Genomic DNA, 20,000 nt, shown 5'->3' with positions numbered 1-20,000 from the left:
GTGGAAGGTCTGCATGGATCCTTACCTGCTGGGGGCTGGGGAAGGTCTGCATGGTTCCTTACCTGCTGGGGGCTGGGGAAGGTCTGCATGGTTCCTTACCTGCTGGGGGCTGGGGAAGGTCTGCATGGCTCCTTACCTGCTGGTGGCTGTGGAAGGTCTGCATGGCTCCTTACCTGCTGGTGGCTGTGGAAGGTCTGCATGGCTCCTTACCTGCTGGTGACTGTGGAAGGTCTGCATGGCGTGTCTCCTTACCTGCTGGTGGCTGGGGAAGGTCTGCATGGTTCCTTACCTGCTGGTGGCTGGGGAAGGTCTGCATAGCATGCAGCAGCTTACCTGCTGGTGGGTGGGGAAGGTCTGCATGGCGTGCAGTAGCTGGGTGACAGTGAAGCTGATCAGGGGGACGGGCATGGCCTCTGCCAGGTCCTGAGTGGTCAGGTTGAACACGCACGCCGTGGCCACCAGCTGCACGTGCAGCGAGGCGTGGTGCCTCTGCATCGCGCCCAACACCAGCTACGGGAAAACAGGAGGTCTGAATCAAAATAGGAGACGCATCAGAATCTTTTTCCCCACAGATTTTTCTCCCATCTTCTCCCCAGTTGTACTTGGCCAATTCCCCCTGCTGTCCCGGTCATTGCTCCACCCCCTCTGGGGAGAGCCGCAGAAGAGCACCATGCTTCCTCTGATACAGCCGCTTCTTTTCACCTGACAGCGAGGAGTTTCACCGGCAGGGTGTAGCGCGTGGGAGGATCACAACTTCCCCCCAGTTCCCTCTCCCCCATCAGGCGCTCCGCGGTGGCAGGTGAGTGCTTTTACCTCTACACCTGCCACCCAGACACAGCTGCCACCCAGACACAGCTGCCACCCAGACACACCTGCCACCCAGACACAGCTGCCACCCAGACACACCTGCCACCCGGACACACCTGCCGCCCAGACACAGCTGCCACCCAGACACAGCTTCCACCCAGACACACCTGCCACCCAGACACACCTGCCACCCAGACACACCTGCCACTCAGAAACCCAGAATCGGTGTGTTTAACACATTGACTGCCAGCCGTTTTTTTTTGCTGTAGGTAGCTTCTGCCAAGCCGTTTTTTGAGGATTCTGGCTCATTTTACAAGAGCCGAAGATTCTTTTCTGCTTGGAGTTTGTGAACATACAATATCTCAAAAGTACTAATAGAATGTGTACTTTCTCTGTCTAAAAGAGTTAGTTTGTAGAGTTAGTAGTTATGTAAGCATTAGCAATTGAATACAGCATGGTTTTAGCGTCAGAAAAAATATTCAGAGATAAACGGCTTTTTGTGAAATTCGATAGAACAGTCACTTTAACCATTCATTTTTGGCATCAGTAAGACCTAAACAATAGTTTTGAACAGTAATTTCCTCCATAACAGCAGGAAACTCCCCTCTGCTCAACTCCTCCCTCCGTGGGCGTTCTTCTTGGCTGCAGCGCCGTGTCACAAGCACTTTCCTACCTGTGCAAATGCACTTTCTCATACTCTCGACCTCTCAAATAAATTTCTGAATAGAAATTAAATTACTCTAAATTAGAGCGAAAAAGAAACAAAAAAGAATGGGTTGAAAATCCCATTCTAAAAGCCTTTTATGGCTGTTTCCAATTTGGTGCTATTTTGCAAGGCAAAATCGCCTGCTGCACCACAAGCTTGTCACCAGTCTGACTGCCCCGCTGCCGCTGTGCCTGGCTGTGCCTGTCTGCGTGGCCGCTCCCCGAGGAAGCCCGGCTGGACTCGCCCGCCTCCCGGAGCCCTGGCCGAGAGCTCCGATGAAGCCCCTGCGACTCTGGTCATATTTACGCTGCGTGCCTCAAAGTGTGCTCCATCCGCAATCCACCATGCAAGTTTGCAATCCCGCACCGCCAGCAATCAGCGCGACAACGAAAGCGCCTCCGCCAATCCATTTTCATGAGAATGGAAATGGATCACACTGCTTTTTGCTTGCCTTCCTACTTCCTTGTCGCCACTTAGTGGGTCGGTGGAATGGGTTGTACACGTTGTACACGTCCAATACTTATATAAGAGATGTAAAAGGGTTAGATGCACAACCCACCGTCAAAAAAAAAAAATCGATGCCAACGACGTGTTTACACGTCGCTGGCAGTCAACAGCTGGATTCTGAAAACGTGTTTACACGTCGTTGGCAGTGAACGTGTTAATAATAATGACCCAGCTGTCCCTTGTGAGGAGAGCAGAGCAGAGCGGATGGGACTGTGGTACCTTGAGGATATCTGGTCGGGGTTTGTCTATGTCCATCGTCAGATTGTACAGATGGACAAGAGCCTCTCGTATGAAGCACTCCCTCTCATGGTACCTTCTCAAGGCCTCACACAGCTGGCTCTCAGTAGCCTCTCCAGTCACCTGGACATGCACAGCAGAGCAAGAGATGAGAGACAGGAAGTACAGTACGATACACAGTGCAACAACGACAATATATGAAGCATATGCAACAGAGAAGCTTCTGTCTACTGTATAACCATAACATTCTCTGATATCTTCACATCTCTAATTACATCAGAACAGGAAGCACATATCTTATTGTGTATTGTTGGAATGAAATACATATGAGTGAAACTCTATTATGCTCGATGCCAGGGCTAGATCCTCAGAAATAATGCCACAGATTCTCAGAAATGAAGTTACTGGAATGAAACACAGCCTTGGTTACTTGTAAGTTTTTCCGCGTAGAGAAGACATCACAGGAGCTAACTCCAGTGGCCACCAGGCCCAGGAAGACCAGCCCGCTCCTGGCCTCCACAAACGCACTGACCGCCCCCTCTGTGATCCTCTTACGCCCCGACACGTCGAGAGAAACCAGGGCAGGGAGGAGCTCGGGACTCCCTTCCAGGAGCTGCCGCACTATCTCATCGCCCTCCTTCCCGTTGCCATCGTCCACGGACATCTCTGCCAAGTGGTCGTCCGAAAAGTCCAGATGCCTGAGAGAGCGAAGCTGGCTGACGACAAAGAGCAGCCTGGCGGGCGACATATCCAGCTGCCGCAGCCTGTGTGCGATCAGAGACCTCAGGGTGCTCCTGCACTCCAGGAGCGCCGTGAGGTCCGAGACGGCGCTGCGGGAGATGTCCAGGCTCTCCAGCTGAGGGAGAGAGCAGATGTCCTCCAGGACGGCGTCGCTCAGGTCCGTGTCAGCCAGGTTGAGCGTCCTCAGGCCCTGTAGGGAACTGAAGCCTACGTCCGCCCCGAGAGACTCCCAGTCCAGATGCAGCCCGGCCACAGATAGCCTCTGCAGGGTGGATCTGCACTCCGGGTTGGAGGCCAGGCCCGAGACGATGTGGGCGCCGGTGAGGCCCCCGGGGGCCCAGGAGGCGTCCAGCTCCTGGAGCCGGTGAGGGCAGAGGGCCAGGCGGAAAGCCTCCGCGGACACCGGACAGCAGCGGATGGAGGCTCGGCGCAGGCGGAGCTCTTTGCTGTTTCGGAAAATCCCCACGGTTCTGTCGTTCAGTCGACCTTACAGGAAGAAAACAGAGGGATGTTGTAGAACGAGCAGCTTATAACCTCAGTTTAGCTACCGTATGCAGCATAGACTTTATCTACCTTTTCAGCTTGACAAAATAGTACCCAGCATACTACAGTAGGTAGTAAACTGATCTAAGTGATATCATGATGGGTTTATGATGGATTAATGCTTTTCTGAGCATATAATTGTTTCTTGTTTTGTTGTTTGCCTTAAAGTATGAGTTCACCCAAAAATGAACATTCAGTCATTATCTACTCACCCCCATGCCGATGGGGGGTGAGTAGTTGATGAGTAGTTGGTGAGTAGTTGTAACAACAATAACAACAACAACAGAATAAAAATCTTCACTATAGCAGGCTACAGTATCCACCACCCATGTTTTTGGAGCACATGGCTAGAGTGAAGATGTTGGTTAAAAATACGGTGTAAATGATGTATTTTCAAGTCCACTTGGCATCTCAGGGCTTGTGGAGACTTCGATTACATCAGGTGAGCAGTATGGAGGCATTTCTTTTTCTTTTCCTCTCTCCCTGTTGTTTTTTTATGTTGTAAAGTTGGACCCCAGCCACCTCAATTGTTTAGGAGAATTCTGCAATGGTGTTTTGCTGTGAAACTCCATTAATGTTGTTTTGTGGAGTAAAAAACTTCCATCAGCATGGGGTGAGTAGATCATGACTGAAGTTTCATTTTTGGGTGAACTTTCCTTTAAGATGATCACTGACTGGACTGACTGGTAATAGTTAACCCCCTTCTTTTCATACACCACTACATCACTGGGATCAAGGCAGACTGTAACATGGTTTGACTTTGACTCTGTGCCTTCCTCCAACTTGACACAGAAGGACCGTGGCACTGCTACATGGTAGCCACAGTGGAACCTCAGCATTTGCAGTCTGATGCGTGCTCCTCCTGGCTTACCCCCAGCTGCCATCTTGTGCAGTAGCTGGTCGGCCATCTCCTGCGGGAGGAGCGGGGCGTGGGTAAGGCGCAGGGAGCCGTCTGCTCGCCGGCTGCACAGAGCGTCCAGGCTGCGGCACACCTGAGCCAGGCACAGGTCACACAGGGCCGGGGGGCCGGAGGCATCCTGAAACACACCAACAGGCAGGCAGACGTCATCATGCTAACAGCTACCGGATTACTATGTAAAATAGTGTAGGTGTAAGGAAGTGCAATGGATTTAATTAGGCATGGAAATCTTTAATTACCTAAAGACTATGTAATAGGTTCGATACCCTACCTGTCTACATTCATAGAGTGTGCACTGCAAAAAAGTTATTTAGTCTATTTTAAAGTCCTAAAATCTTAATTTCCTTAAAATATGTGAATAAAATCTGCCAAAGGGGAGTTGAGGATTTCTCTTGTTTCCAATGCAAATCAACTGGTTTCAACATATTTTTTTAGAATAAAGTGTAATTGACTTGATGGTAGTGCAGTGCAGTGACAGGGTGCTGCCTGTTTCTGACTGGTTTCAAAAATAGTGACACTATTTCTAGAAAACTGCTGAAACAAGTGGAACTGCATTACTAATTGGCTGAATTTCCCTCTGGGTACAATCTTTGAAGGCTGAATATGAGACTCACATTTGACTAGTTAGATGATTCCCCCAGAGAGTGTGTGCAGCAACTTCATTAAAGACATTAGAAACCCCCGAATAACTAAACCGTTATTTCTCTTGGCTCCTCCCCAAGGCAAAACAGAGCCACACTGACATAGGATCTGTCAACGCTGCAGTTTAGTCTAATTTTATCCGCAACAGATGAGGCAATGCGCACACGTAAAGCCCGTTTAAATCACCTAATCTAATCCAACTGATCTCTGTAGGGCAAAGTGGACAAAAGCAAGGCCCTTCAGCAAAAGCTATTCTGTGGCTATGAACATTTGTCTTGGCAGACGGGACGAGAGCACGAAAATAACACAGGCAAGGCGACTTTTAGAAGGGGTGGGAGGAACGTGTGTGTCACTCACCATGTTTAGGAAAGTAAACAATCAAAAGAAGGAAGAAAAAACACAAGAAGGCTCGAAATAGAGATAATTAGACTCTCGGGAACATTTTCAACCAAGCGACAGTATTATTATGGACCATACTCCACTTCATTAAGTGATTCATAAAGTTCTATTAAAGTATTCTTCAGCTCTGACGGTTACATGTTGCTGCTGCTGCATGCTGCTCGTCGATTGTGAAGAACTGTCACAGCAAGGTCGCCTCCTATTGGCCAGTTCCTCTGACGTCAGCAACTGCAGGGTTGCTCTTATGACAGCTTGTTGGTTTGTTCTTTATTTTCTCGCCTGAGCGAAAATAAAAACTTTTTTTTGCTGAGCCCTAGCTGTGAAACCACGTAATCAAAACTGCAGAGGTGGCCTCATTCGTGTGACATCACGTAGGTGGGCGGGGCGAGTATCAAACAGGAAGTTGACTCTGCAACATGCAACACATGAGGTGAGGAAAATGACATAAGCTTTAGCTAGTTTTCATCATAAGGTCATAAAATTGTCAAAGCTATCAGCTATATTGCACAAACCTTTGATGGAAACATGAATATGATGTAGGCATATACTGTAACAAAATCAGTAAAAATGTGTTTATATGTTTCTATTTATGGAATTAGGTTGTTTTTTGGAATATGATATAACCTTCTTTCCTCCTGAAATGGACAGGTAACATGCTCAGTATTACAGAAATGTTTCATGTGTTGGGCTATTTCTTTTTATGGCAACAAAGCTTTAATACACAAGGTGGAAATTCAAAAACTGTCCCAATCACCCTTAATTCTACACTGCAATATAACTTAAAGGGGAACTGCACTTAATCTCACATATATCCAACCAGTGATGTCATTTGTGCATGAGTGACATCACTGGTCCACAACTGAACTCAAATCAACTCTCAATAACTGTCAAACTAAATTAATGCCTGCAAAACTGTTTACAGTTGTTCGGATATGTGAGATTAAGTGCAAAAACAAATCAGCATTATTTTTTGGTGGGGTGTTAAGGAAAGGAAGAGGAGGGTAGGTAACTCGTTTAGCCACAAGGAGGCGCTCACAGAGAGAGCTGGAGACTGGCTCAGTCTCTGGCCTGCAGTAAGTTTTTGAACCCCTTACAGATTACTGTAATAAAAGTTGAAAAGTCTTTTATAGTTTAGAGTTTATTTATAGTGAGAAGTGAATGTTTAATGGTGAACAATCCATCTCTAAATCTAATATAGATATATAGTATAAAGTCTGTCACTATCCCTATCAGTCTTCTTTTTGTTATCACCCTTTATTCAATATGAAACATGAAATAAATCCAGATGGAACTCGGTTATACAGCTCGATTCATCTGTTGCTTCCATAAAAAACTACAAAGAATATGTAATAGGGCCATAAAACAATTTAATTTGTCATAATTCCCTACAGCCTCCACTCATTTTCCCTCAAGAGCTGGAACACAATAAGACCAGAGTGGGACTTTTTGAAAATGTATTGCGGTTACAGAAAATTCATTTCCAGGCATGGATTTGGCATGTAATGTCTTTTCTCCGCTTCTTTCAGGAACCTCCTCCTCCTCCCAACACATGTTCTCCTATATATCATTTATTTAGATAGGACGACCTTTACTACTGTATATACAGACGACCACCATGGAGACTCACTCACACATTGTCTCTCTCTCTCATACACGCACGCACACACGCACGCACACTCACTCACTCACTCACTCACTCACTCACTCACACACACACTGTGTGTCTCTCTCACACACACACGCACGCATGCACACACATATTTCGGACACAAACACACTTACAGTAAATGCACGCGTACACACGCACGCACACACACACACACACACACACACACACACACACACACACACACACACACACACTCTCTCTCTCTCTCTCTCTCTCTCTCTCTCTCTCTCTCTCTCTCTCACTGGCATACACGCACATCTCTGACTGTCCATGCCTCGAAGCGATTCTGTCCTCCCACTTCCCAGCAGAGAATCCCCAAAGCATCAAAGCCGACAACTTCCTCTATAATCCAAAACATTTAGCCGAGAGGCCGTCTCGTTGCCTGCAAAGACCTCTGCATGTTGTCCTCATAAGCAAATAAACACAGCTGCCAATAGCTGTTGGACGGCCACAAGAGACACCCACACACACGCACATATCCTGGTGGAACAAAACCCAGGGGAAGCGCTCCCCTCCAGAACAGACTTCCTATTATTATCGTTATGAAGCTACTGGATCACTCCGTCATTAGATTAGGGCTGATCCAAAACAGCTTGGTGACGGCCGGGGGAGTGAGAGAGGGAGTGAGAGAGAGAGAGAAAGAGAGAGAGAGAGAGAAATGGTTCACCGTGGTTGCATGAATGAGTGTGTGTGTGTGTGTGTGTGTGAGAGAGAGAGGGAGAGAGAGAGTTTAAGTGTGTGTCATCAACTTCTTCTCAGATTGATGGAACGCTTATACTGTATCTACAAGGCTGAGTGAGGGACAGATGGCCTTAGTTTGCATGGGAGACAAACTAAGCCCAGCAAGACCTTATGTGATTTAAACCCTGACAGCTGAAATTGTGTGTATTGTGTGTGTGTGTGTGTGTGTGTGTGTGTGTGTGTGTGTGTGTGTGGGTGTGGGTGTGGGTGTGTGTGTCTGTGTGTATTGTGTGTGTGTGTGTGTGTGTGTGCGTGCGCGTGCGCGTACGCGTGCGCGTGCGTGTGTGTAGTGTGTGTGATCTAAGTGTCAGTGTCATCGCCACACACTCGCCGACTCCAGGCCAATCACATTGTATCACCTCATTTCTCAACTACTTTTTTGTTTGCATTGCAACCTTATATTAGGAGGAGCCCCAGCTGCCTGAACTGTACACATGACATCAGAGGAGGGAGGCGGGGCCAGCTCTCCTCAAACCTCGCTGAAAATCCCACCATCAGCCTCCCCCAACCAACCCATCCACCCCTCCACCCCCCCCCCTTGTTTGCCCACTGTGTATGGAGGACCACCCTCTCTACTATTCTCTTAGCGGAGCGTGTTTGCTTGTGCCATAGCTGCATGCAGGCCTGCATTCTCAATGAGACCAAAGGCAGAGGAGGGAGAGCGAGAGTGAGGCCAGGAGAATGGAGAGCAGGAGGAAACACAACTGAGAGAGCAAGCTGGACCTCTGACTGTACTGACCCACTGACACAGGTAAGACTTGTTACACTTCTGTTACTGTGTAGTGACTGATATGACATTTCTATTGTTATTCTTTCTGGGAAGGTATTCCAACTGCTGAAGTGTTAACATTTTTCATGATCATCATCATCACTCTAAATAACTCGTTGGAATTCATTGAGCTGTCTGGCAAAATAAAGCTCAAATGCAAAGTTGGGGAATTTTTTCTGAAGCCTTAATTATTTACTACATTCAAGTTGGAATGTCCATTTCAGATTTTTCAGGGAAATTGTAGACTTTAATCATTTCTGTATAATTGTGGAATCACTGTCTTATTTCAGCAATACAATGTCATCAATGTATCTGTTAACATCCATCCTTTCCCTCATGTTTTTGTTCCACTGCATGTGTATTTCTACTGTAAACTGCTTGGTCATCTGCAGCATGTGCAAAGATGTTGGATCATTTCCTCCATTCAGTACACAGATCTAATCAGTGGTTCCATCAGAATAGAGCTTGTGGGCTAATTGGCATTGTTCTGGTGGTCTGCTACTGGCCCAGAGCAGCAGTTTGACTGGATACTGGAGGAGACATCCTGAATTCCCATCTGGTTTTATATGTTGAAATAACATTGTGAACACAAAATGCAGTTACCCAGCATTTCCCAGGGAAGAGGTCTTTAATTCCAAATGAAATATTTTAATTGAGGATCTCTCTAATAATAGCAGACCTCAGTGGTGGCACTTATAGCCAGCGGGGCTGATTGGAAGTGTCCTCATGTTCCTCCCGGCGGCTGAGGGGGAAGCCAGCCACCACAAAGTTTGCTGTCTGGTCGGTTGCAAACGTGTGCATTAATATGAATTAGGTGGCTGTGTCTGGTCAGGCCCGGCTCTGAGCAGGGAGAGAGGGGGTGAAAATACCCTTTTAATAAGTTGTCAAAAAAAAGTCTCCTGCGGCCGACTTGATGAAGACCAGTAGGGTGTTAACGACAGACCGCGTCCCAGCGGTAATAAGGGAATGGGATTGGCGGAGACACACACTGAGAGCTCTGTGTAAACAATGTCACTGGTGGGAGGAGGAGGAGGGGGGGGGGGGGGGGGGGGGTGCTGCCTGTGAGATTCATATTGTGTGGAAGTGGAGCCACGCAGGCCAGCCAATCAATCGCCGAGGCCGAGTTCTGGCGGGTGATGAGCTGTGATTAAGGAGAGAAAGGGAAAACTAGTGCTCTCTGGGTAATAATAATGCCAAGGTGTTGTTGAGCTGTGACACATGGTCTGACTTCTTGAGAATCCCCTTTTTCCTCGACTGTCAGCAACTCGCTCTTTATAATGTTAAGAAGCAAAACATGCTGCAGCTTTGCTGCTCCCACAACATTTTGTTCCCATATGTTGCGTCTAAAAAAGCCGAGCCGGTCGTTTGGAGGAGTTTTAGAAATCGTGCGCTCCAGAACGTCTCTAAGCCAAATGAAGTATTAAAGGAAAGTTAATGTTGGCTCGGGCGCCTTTTCTGTCAATAACTCATTGTGCTTTATGAAAACACAAAAACTTGATATCATCTGTTTTCTTTGAGGCGAGCGTGTTTTTCCCCTTTTGACAATGATAAAAGGCCACGATTGTGCTACAGCAGCAGTTTGGACTTAGGTAATGCTCTGGGATCTGTCCCATTAACTGTGGTCGGGACTCCTCGGTGCAAGCAAACATCAAGAAGAGACCGCAGAGATGATTCAAAGCCCCTGCTGTCTCTGTCTTGCACTCATCTCGTCCTTCTTCTTCTTCTTCCTTGGCATCTGTTAAAGTCCTCAGAGGATTTGTTTGATGACCATCGATGTGAAGTGGGTCATATTGTGCGGCTGTCAAAAGTGTTGGATGAAGGTTATTTAACCTCCTTGGTCATATCCTCCACAGACTGCCTTCTGGTCGGGACTGCCTGGGCCCGAGTGCCAGAATCAGTCGTTGGTTGGCCCGCCATTAGCTCCACTTCCAATGCCAAGCCCAGCTATTGAATGTGGAAGGAGGGATCTTTCACTTAGCGTGCATTTTTGTACGTCACCCGCCTCTGTTCCATTCGTTGTGCTGTCAAAAGCAATAAGATCAAAACACAAGCTTCCCTTCCAAAAATAGACCAGGGAAACCAGGGACTCCTGCTTCTCCTGCAGCTTCTCACACACATCAGACTATTTCATTTACCAAATTCAGATATATCCCATTTACCATTTAAGTTAAAATGAGTCGGTGAAGGCCAGTGATAACCTGCTGCTGACTTCTGCCATTGCGCTCAAGATTGATATCGTCCTCCGCGGAGACATGGGTTCAGTTCCCGGCAGCGGTACTTCTGGCCTGGTCAGACGCTCCTACAGACACAATTGGCCGTGTCTGAGGGTTCGGAAGCTGGTGGGGTATGAGTTCTGGTCGCTACACTAGCGCCTCCTCTGGTCGGTCGGGCGCCTGTTCGGGAAGGGGGGGGGGGGGGGGTAGTGTGCTCGTCCCACGCACTACGTCCTACCAGTGGAACTCCTCGCTGTCAGGTGAAAAGAAGCGGCTGGCGACTGCATAATGTATTGGAGGAAGCATGTGCTAGTCTACAACTCTACACCCAGATCGGCAGAGGGTATAATGGAGCAACGACCGGGACAGCAGGGGGAATTGGCCAAGTACAATTGGGGAGAAAATGGGAGAGAAATCCTGAAAAAAAAGATTGATAATAACCTAATCCTTCTCCTCGTGAAACTATCACAGACCGACAGGGGATGTTTATGCCATTAGAGGAGCAGATTCAGTTTTGTCTGAGGCGGTGGCCAAATGTAAATTCCATTTTCTACAAACTGTTTTCATTGTCCGTTCCATCTTTTGAGAGACGTGATGCTTTGTGACGTCAGTTCTCCACGCAGACCAATGTGGCTTTGCTGAAAGACGGCAGGAGAGATTTGAGGAAGCTGCGGGGGGATTCTACACTAATATGAAAAGCAGATCCTGGCATGTGCACACGCCCGGACACCTGATCCAGACGCGGTGTGGCCCATAACAAGAGACAATCCATGAGGGAATGCACCGAGAATATGAGTCGTGATAACAGATTTGAGCCGGGGGCGGCACTGAGCCATAGAGGAACCATGAGACACAGCTCGCCAAAAGGCCTGCATACTGATGTGTGAGGGTCATGCCTGCTCCTGCCTGCCATAGTCTGCTCGTTTTCACTTCTCATTCGAACCATCATCTGCTCCATAATGAAGCTGGACCCTTGTGTTGAGTCCAGATGAACACCAGCTCTCCTCTGTCATTTCAGCACTTGCTCTTTGAGTGTTTAAGCTTTGCAGGTCTCATGGTTACATTGGACTCTATTGGATTAGAAGAGAAAAGAAAACATCTGTATTCAAGTGCAGACTACCAGTGATGTGTCTAAAAGGAAACTGAACAAAATGTGCAGAGTGACTTATTATAGCAAAAAAGAAAAATGATAACCTCATAGTTGGACCAAGTAAGGTACTGTATAATGGCCCAATTCTCCTCTGTCTTTATTGTAGATCTTTAGCTCGCTTTGGTGGTGAAGAGAGGAAGAATGGAAGCTGGAGTGTGGAGCCTATTTGTCCTGTTTGGTCTGACCCTCTGGAGTAGCGGAGAGGGCCTCGCCAAGGACCACCCCATCCTCTCCCGGGTACGAAGGGCTCCGGCCAACAATGGCGACTCTAAGAAGTGCTCCTACACCTTCCTGGTCCCCGAGCAGAAGATCACAGGTCCCATCTGCGCCGCCCGGGGCTACTCCACCGACAAGGACCGCGTGACGCGGCTGGACGTGGCCTCGGTGCGCGACCTGCTGTCCAAGCAGCGGCGGGAGATGGAGACGCTGAAGCTGGTGGTGGACGTGGACGGCAACATGGTGAACGAGATGAAGCTCCTGCGGAAGGAGAGCAGGAATATGAACTCCAGGGTGACGCAGCTCTACATGCAGCTGCTGCACGAGATCATCCGCAAGAGGGACAACTCCCTGGAGCTGGCACAGCTGGAGACGCGCATCCTCAACGCCACCGCCGAGTCGCTGCGCCTGGCGTCCCGGTACCGGGAGCTGGAGACCCGGTACGCGGCGATGTCCGCGGTGGTGAACAACCAGTCGGTGCTAATCGGAGCCCTGGAGGAGCGCTGTATGCAGGTGTACGGGAACGGCCGCAGGCACGAGCAGCCGCCCTTGGGGCCCCCGCTGGTGCAGGTGGTGCCCGAGAACATTCCTGTCAAGGTGCCACCTTTCACCAATGAGATCCAGAGGGACAACACCCGCGCGTTTGCCCGCGAGAGGGGCTCTCGCTCCGGGCCGTCACCCACAGGCAGCACTACCCTGGAAGTCCAGAAACCTCTTCCAGGAAACTTCAGCACTGAAGGTGAGAGAGGGCAGCAGCCGGTGAGTGAGTGAGTGAGTGAGTGAGTGAGTGAGTGAGTGGGTGAGTGATTGAGTGAGTGAGTGAGTGAGTGAGTGAGTGAGTGAGTGAGTGAGTGAGTGAGTGAGTGAGTGCATGCGTGCGTGCCTATTAGCTGAGTATGAGTATGAAGGTTGGGTGATAAATTTGGACTGGGCTACAATTCTGCTGTCTAAAGCAGCGGTTCCCAACCTTTTCCAAGTCAAGGCCCACTTGAATATCTCAGCCCACATCCGGCCCACAGTACTGAGGCAAAATAATGTGTTCTCAGAGCACCTGTTTATTTTAACAATAAAAGGAGCTGTCCATCAGCACCACCCAGAAGCTAAAAGTGAGGGGCTGTCTGCAATAGACTAATGATATATGTATATATATATATATATATATATATATATATATACACTGTATATATATAATATACTGTATATATATATATATATAATATACTGTATATATATAATATACTGTATATATATAATATACTGTATATATATAATATATATATATATATATATATATATATATATTATATTTATTTATGTATTTATTTATGTATTTATTCATTCATTCATTCATTTGCTCACCCATTCATCATCCATCCACTCATAATCCAAAACAGGTGTGGTAGAACTTAAACCAGTCATGAGTCAGGCTGCCCGTTCTCTAACAAAACAACCCCTGACTTGTGAGTGAGGCTGCAGGTGGGCCTATGGCCTCACTCTCAAAGGTTAAAGATTTGCATATTCAGCTGGAACCAGGTGCCCCGCTCACCAGAAACAACACAGACCACGATGGAAATAAAAATGCTGTAATGTCTCACTGAAGGTGGGGGGACGTAAAGCAAAGGAAGGCTAAAAAGAAAAAGAAGTAGCCAGTGCGATTTTACTCATCAGCTGAAATTCCTGACACATTTAGATTGTCCCTGCCCAAGAATAATAAAGTGTGTAGGATTTCAGTGCAGCTGTGTATGAAAAAGAATCCTTTGCGAGACTTTTCCATTGCATGTGAGACACAGACAAAACCCAGGCTGGCATGATATGTTCCTGCAAACCACAACGTAGAGCCACTCTGCTTTACCTCATAACCCAAAGGTGGGTGGACTATTTCTAAGTCGAGTGGGGATTATTCCCCCACTAAATAAACCCGCTGCCGCACATCTGCTTGTAATTCAAAATCTTTGAATAATGATGACTTTAAAAGAAGGCAGACATACAGCATTTTAAACAGCGGGCGAATGAGATGTCTAATTTGGCTTGTGTGTTTAAATTCTACGGTTTAAATATAGACACAAATCATTCCTTAATGAATTGACGTAATTATTGCCTTTGCTCCTCTGGTGTTACTGGGAGGACACACAGTAAACAAGTGTGCTTTGTAGACCTGCTGCAGTGTGGTTTTATTAGTGTCTGCTTGTTTGATTTCCCTGCCTGCCTCTCTGTTTCTATGCCATGATGCCATCTTCACAACCTGACGCTGCCAGATGGCTTGTTTTCACATAACCATCTGGGAACGAGTCGTTCGGGAAACCGTTTCAAAGGACGGGCACTTTCAAAAAATACCTGGCAGGTGATTGGATGAACCATCCGTCCATCACGTCTATCACGGGCTCGCTCTCGCTGGCGTCGCATCAAAGCCCGCCCGTAGCTGCCTCATAGGATGCTGATTGGTGCAAACCACTGGTGGTTCAGATTCAAACCAATAGATTGGAGCGTGACCAGATGGATTTGTCACATGATCGTGATCTCATGATCTCACATGAATCCAGCTGCCTCGCAAGGTTTATTATCGTCACTCCTCTGACACCAAAATAAGCTAAAACAAAAGTATTTACAAACGTCTTTTCCCCGGGTCTGATGTATTTATCTTCACATCTGTCTTACTGCCCGTCTCTCTCTCTCTGACCATGCTTTCCTTGCAGGTCCGTACCGAGACTGTCTCGATGCTCAGGAGGCCGGCCACGTTACCAGCGGCATGTACCTGATCAAACCGGACGAAGCGGAGCGGCCCATGCAGGTGTGGTGCGAACAGGGCATGGACAACGGGGGCTGGACCGTCATCCAGAGCAGGCGAGACGGATCGGTGAACTTCTTCAGGAACTGGGATAGCTACAAGGTGAGGACGATAACACTTCCACCGCTCGCTCCCCGTCCCATCTCATTTCTCCCCCTCCTCTCCTCTCCTCTCCTCTCCTCTCTGAACGACGTGTAGAACGAACGTGTGGCTCGTCCAGACACAACATCGGTGTCATCACATGACCTTTCCAGAGGAATCATCTGGGGTCCCGGGGCATATTTCTTCGGGTCAGAACCCTCCAGAACCCTCTCACTTACTGTCAAATATAACGCCCTGTCAGCAGCGTCATTTCGTCCGAGGCCATTTGGTTTTGAGATTCCCATTATGAAACGTTAGATGGGCCAGTAAGGAAGGTATGTTCCACAGCTCAATCTGCAGGCATTTCTCTCCAAAACCGCTACTACTCTGCTGCTTTCCTGGATGGATTGCCGGGGTAGTTGACTGGTTGGCTCGCTCCAGGATACCATATAGGCCCGCTCGCTCATCAAGCTTTTTTTTCTCTCTGTGAGGACAAGATGGAGAGTATCAGCATTGGCAGCCTCGGTGATTCAGTGTTCCATGCAGCCTGGCCAGGCTTGTGCATGTTTAACGGCGAGCTAAATTGCTCTCTCTTCAACATTGATTTGCCTCTGCGCTCTCCCACAAAGCCACCACATGTGTACACACACACACACACGCACACACACACACGCACACACACGCACACACATGCACGCACACACACACACACACACACACAGACACACGCACACACACACACAGCACCAGAGAGGAGGCCCCCCGACTGAAACCCTACATCGTTCATCATCTTCTGGCTCGACCAGTTAATCCCACAATCACAAACCACAACCTTCCCTACGACGTGAAGTGTTCTGGGGGCACGCGGCCAGACGTAGATATTGGCCGCGGTTCTTCGCGCGGCGGGCCAGTATCGCCGTTTAGCCGGGGATCCAAGAGATCTGTAGGGGTTTGAGATGATGAACCAGCGGAGCCTCAGCCTGAAGATTGATTCTCATTTTCCAGCATAAATTTCTGCACCACGTCTGTCTGAGGAATTTCGAAGAGCGAGCGGCGTTTCCTTGCCACAGCGCTTATTGCGTCTCTCTTTCAACATCGGCTTTGTAATTTGTCTTAACTACCGTGGTCATCAAAAAAGGCAATTCACAGTTACACTGATACAATCCCATGGCCCCTTCTTCCAATTAGGAGGTTTTAAGTTCCTAAACAACTCTGGTGTTTCTAAACTCCGCAGAATACCACACAACAAACAACTCACAGGACTTCCTGTAATCTTCCTGTAAACCTCCCTTGTAATCTCTTCCGACTCAGAGTGGCTTCGGCAACATAGACGGGGAGTACTGGCTCGGTCTGCAAGGCATCTACAAAATGGGGAGGCAGGGCGACTACAAGCTGCTGGTGGAGATGGAGGACTGGATGGGCAAGAAGGTGTACGCTCAGTACAGCAGCTTCCACCTGGAGCCAGAGAGCGAGGGCTACCGCCTGAGGCTGGGCACCTACCAGGGCAACGCCGGCGACTCGTTCAGCAGCCACAACGGCAAACAGTTCACGACCCTGGACCGCGACAAGGACGCCTTCTCAGGTAGATGATGCTGGTGGTGCTCCTGTGCCAGTGTTGTGGCCTCTTTTGTGTGTCTGTTTTCCCGAGTTTTGAAAAACGTCTCTGTTTTGTGTTGTCTGAAGACCACAATTATTCATCTGCGGTTGCGTGAAATCATTTCTTGTATGAAAGCCATACTGTAGTAGTACTTGGGGTACTTCACAGAGTTGACATCACACATTCTTCTACCCCCCCCCAACACAGGCAACTGTGCCCACTTCCACAAAGGAGGCTGGTGGTACAACGGCTGTGGGCAGGCCAACCTGAACGGTGTGTGGTACAGCGGAGGGGTCTACCGCAGCAAGTTCCAGGACGGGATCTTCTGGGCCGACTACGGCGGAGGCTTCTACTCCATGAAGACCGTCCGCATAATGATCAGGCCCATCGACTGAGGAGATGCTGTGAGCCAGGCTGGTGGAGGAGAGGGCATACTTGGACCTCACTCCCAATTGTAATTACAGTATATGTCAATTAGTAATTGGCTGAATAGAGGGCTCAGTGATCCCAGGACTAAGGTGGACATACTGTAAGTCTACGGAGATGACCAACCCAGCGATTGGAACGGCCTCCTGTAGCAGACATGGACTCTGTATGGACATTATGTTCTTTATATCATACTAGATGAAGAGGTAGACAGAGTTAGGAGATGTTTAAAAGACTATTTAAAAGCCATATGAAGTCGCTCCTTTAACCACCATGTGTGAATATCTATGATAGTCAGTGGGAATTAGAGGAGAACTTCACCGAAGAACAATGCCGATTTCTTTTGCACATGATCTCACACATATCCAAAAACGGTCAACAGTTTTGCAGCCATTCATTTAGTTTGACAGTTATTGAGAGTTTATTTGAGTTAGAGTTGATGCCAGTGATGATGTCATTTGTGCATGAATGACATCACTGGCAACAGCTTTAACTCAAATCAACCCTCAATAACTGTCAAACTGTTTATTTTCCAAGAGGGCAATTTCTAAGTCTCGAGCTATCTTAAAATGTCCCTTTCACCCTCTGTATGGTGAACTGGAGCTCCTTCCCTCTGGACAGAGATACCAAAGGCCAAGTCTAACAGGCTGAAAAATGCATTTATCTTTCCAGGCCATCAAAGTGTTAAATGCCCCTGAGGACTCAGCCGATGAGTTTCCCATGTAACTAGGCTACTGGGGGGCGAATGATGGTTTTAGTGCTGGCCGCACACACGCTGTTTCTGTTTGCCACTTGAAGTATTCGTGTATTTTAGATTATTTTTGAAACTGAGTCTGTGTGCCTATGTTTCTTTGTGTTCTCTGTTTTCACCTGGCTGCACGATCAATTTCCCCTCAGGGACGATAAAGTTGACTTGAACTTGAACTACAGTTTTCGGATATGCGTGAGTGAGAGATCATGTGCAAAATAAATCAAGCGTTGTTTTTCGGTGAACTTCTCCTTTAAGAATAACTGCCTGTGCGGCTTACCAGAGGTTTTCAGATGTGTTGCACAGCAACATAATGTAAGCTATCTGGCCTGATTAAGAAGCAGCAGTGTTTTCCTCATTAGCAGAAAGAGAAACCCAACCCATGTAGAGGAGGTGCCACCTCCTGGAAGAATTCCACTGGTATTGATTTCATTCATAAGCTTTAGTGTCACCGGGTCTAAATGCGGGTCTTTCTACCTCGCCAAGAAAAACATCTGGGGGAAACACTCACACACGCTCTTCGGGCTGTGCTATAGTTGCTAGGAGCTGGAAAAGAGATTATGCAGCCTGGTATGTATGAGTATGTATATGACTGTAGGCCTATCGTATTACCACTCACTAATAAGAGCTAAAATTATCACACCAACCACTTAATGAGTTGGAGAAATGAAGGTGATCTACATGTTTTATGTACAAGACTGTTCATTTGATTGTGCAAAAACAGTGCCGGTTTTATGTCTTCTCCTTATTTCCAATGACCTATTTTACCGTATTTTTTTGGAACTACTTTTTCCTAATGCAGATTGCCAGAAATGTTGGATAATTTATGTGTACAATTAGCTATCATAACAGTCGAAACGGACCAGGCGTCCTGAGGAAATAGTAAACGATCCTATGGAAAAGAGAGAGAGTGAGAGGTCGTCTTCTCTGTATTTATGACAATCATTCTCAAAGTGTGCTGCTTGCGCGGCTGATAAGGTATGGAAATTGCTGTTATATGTTTTTCTCATTTTGCTGATGATTAAATTTCAATGAGTCTTGGGGAAAACAAGCATTGTTGAGGGGAAAAAAAGATGGAATTACGTTTTGTTTTGAGTGGTTTTGGAGCATGAAAAATATGCCGACCAAGCGGGTTGAGAGTTATAGGCATTTGGGACAGACAACGAGAAACACATTGCTGAAAGCCAGACAGGATGGAGAGAAAGAGGGAGAGGGGAAAGGAAAAGAGAGGAGAGGGGAGGGGACGAACTGGGATGGAACTGGTCCAAATTTCCAGCGTTATTTTTTTCCTCCCTCTTCCTTTTAAATACAGAGAAATTTACATTCTTTCCACACAAAAGTGCTTGAACTGTTTTTTTTTTATAAATACGGTATCTTTCATTGAAAAAGTCACAGCTCCCTGTAGTCTGTAATCACCGGTAGGAAGGGAAGGCTCCATCCCAGGGGCGAAGCGAAATCATCCCAGAGGAGGAGAGGGGGCAGGGATGCAAATCCTCCCAGAGGAGGAGAGGGGGCAGGGGTGCAAATCATCCCAGAGGGGGCAGGGGGGCTAACCATCCCAGAGGGGGCAGGGGGGGCTAACCGTCCCAGAGGAGGATAGGGGGCATGGGGGGGCTAACCATCCCAGAGGAGGAGGACAGGGGGGGGGCTAACCATCCCAGAGGAGGAGAGGGGGCAGGGGGGGCTAACCATCCCAGAGGAGGAGAGGGCGCAGGGGTGGGCTAACCATCCCAGAGGGGGCAGGCGGGCTAACCATCCCAGAGGAGAGGGGGCAGGTGGGGGGATGCTGAAGGAGTCGGTCTGCTCTCAAAAACAGCCCTGCATCCCCAGCACACATGAAAAGCCAAACGTCCTTTTGGTCCCGTCCCTGAAAATACTCTCATTGCACGTTTTCTCTTATTGACCGCAATGGCCATCACACCCAAACATCTTCAAAGCAAGAAAACAGCACAAGGATAGCGGTCAGCCCCATTTGGACACTTTAAACACTTATAAAGTAATTATGGACATGTGAAAAACTCCCTAATAAAAAGTGACAATACCATGTTAAAATTAAACCGCTAAGGCAGAAACAGATGACTCCCAAAAACGTCTCTTTTGCATT

At 47.8% G+C, this 20,000-nt stretch overlaps 2 protein-coding genes across 2 annotated transcripts in view; one reads left to right on the top strand and one right to left on the bottom strand.

Annotated features, from left to right (window-relative positions):
* The window catches only part of LOC310771914 (protein zyg-11 homolog), a gene marked incomplete at both ends in the record, with an annotated part of 10,446 nt that extends 2,918 nt beyond the window's left edge, over positions 1-7,528 (bottom strand). Inside the window, 5 exons of the mRNA XM_083664414.1 lie at positions 334-510; positions 2,240-2,380; positions 2,688-3,484; positions 4,413-4,578; positions 7,436-7,528. Coding sequence (XP_083520540.1) covers positions 334-510; positions 2,240-2,380; positions 2,688-3,484; positions 4,413-4,578; positions 7,436-7,528 — 1,374 coding nt within the window. The remainder of the gene's footprint in view (positions 1-333; positions 511-2,239; positions 2,381-2,687; positions 3,485-4,412; positions 4,579-7,435) is intronic.
* A 994-nt stretch (positions 7,529-8,522) lies between these two features.
* LOC310771913 (angiopoietin-related protein 1-like) lies at positions 8,523-19,042 on the top strand. Its single transcript, XM_083664413.1, has 5 exons — positions 8,523-8,662; positions 12,150-12,998; positions 14,953-15,146; positions 16,437-16,707; positions 16,930-19,042. Exons 2-5 carry the CDS (start codon positions 12,185-12,187, stop codon positions 17,115-17,117), a joined length of 1,467 nt encoding a protein of 488 aa, XP_083520539.1. The 5' UTR covers positions 8,523-8,662; positions 12,150-12,184; the 3' UTR covers positions 17,118-19,042.
* Positions 19,043-20,000: the final 958 nt, after the last annotated feature.

Source organism: Poromitra crassiceps (genome assembly GCF_964638095.1).
Source record: "Poromitra crassiceps genome assembly, contig: HAP1_SCAFFOLD_1489, whole genome shotgun sequence".
Lineage (NCBI taxonomy): Eukaryota > Metazoa > Chordata > Actinopteri > Beryciformes > Melamphaidae > Poromitra > Poromitra crassiceps.
This window is presented reverse-complemented; position numbering and strand designations above follow the sequence as displayed.

What these genes read in the sequence shown, in the direction of transcription:
- LOC310771913 (XM_083664413.1), top strand. Translation starts at nt 12,185, where the DNA reads ATGGAAGCTGGAGTGTGGAGCCTATTTGTCCTGTTTGGTCTGACCCTC. An exon ending in AGGAAACTTCAGCACTGAAG is followed by an intron (nt 12,999 to 14,952) that starts GTGAGAGAGGGC and finishes CTTTCCTTGCAG; the next exon opens with GTCCGTACCGAGACTGTCTC. An exon ending in CGACAAGGACGCCTTCTCAG is followed by an intron (nt 16,708 to 16,929) that starts GTAGATGATGCT and finishes CCCCCAACACAG; the next exon opens with GCAACTGTGCCCACTTCCAC.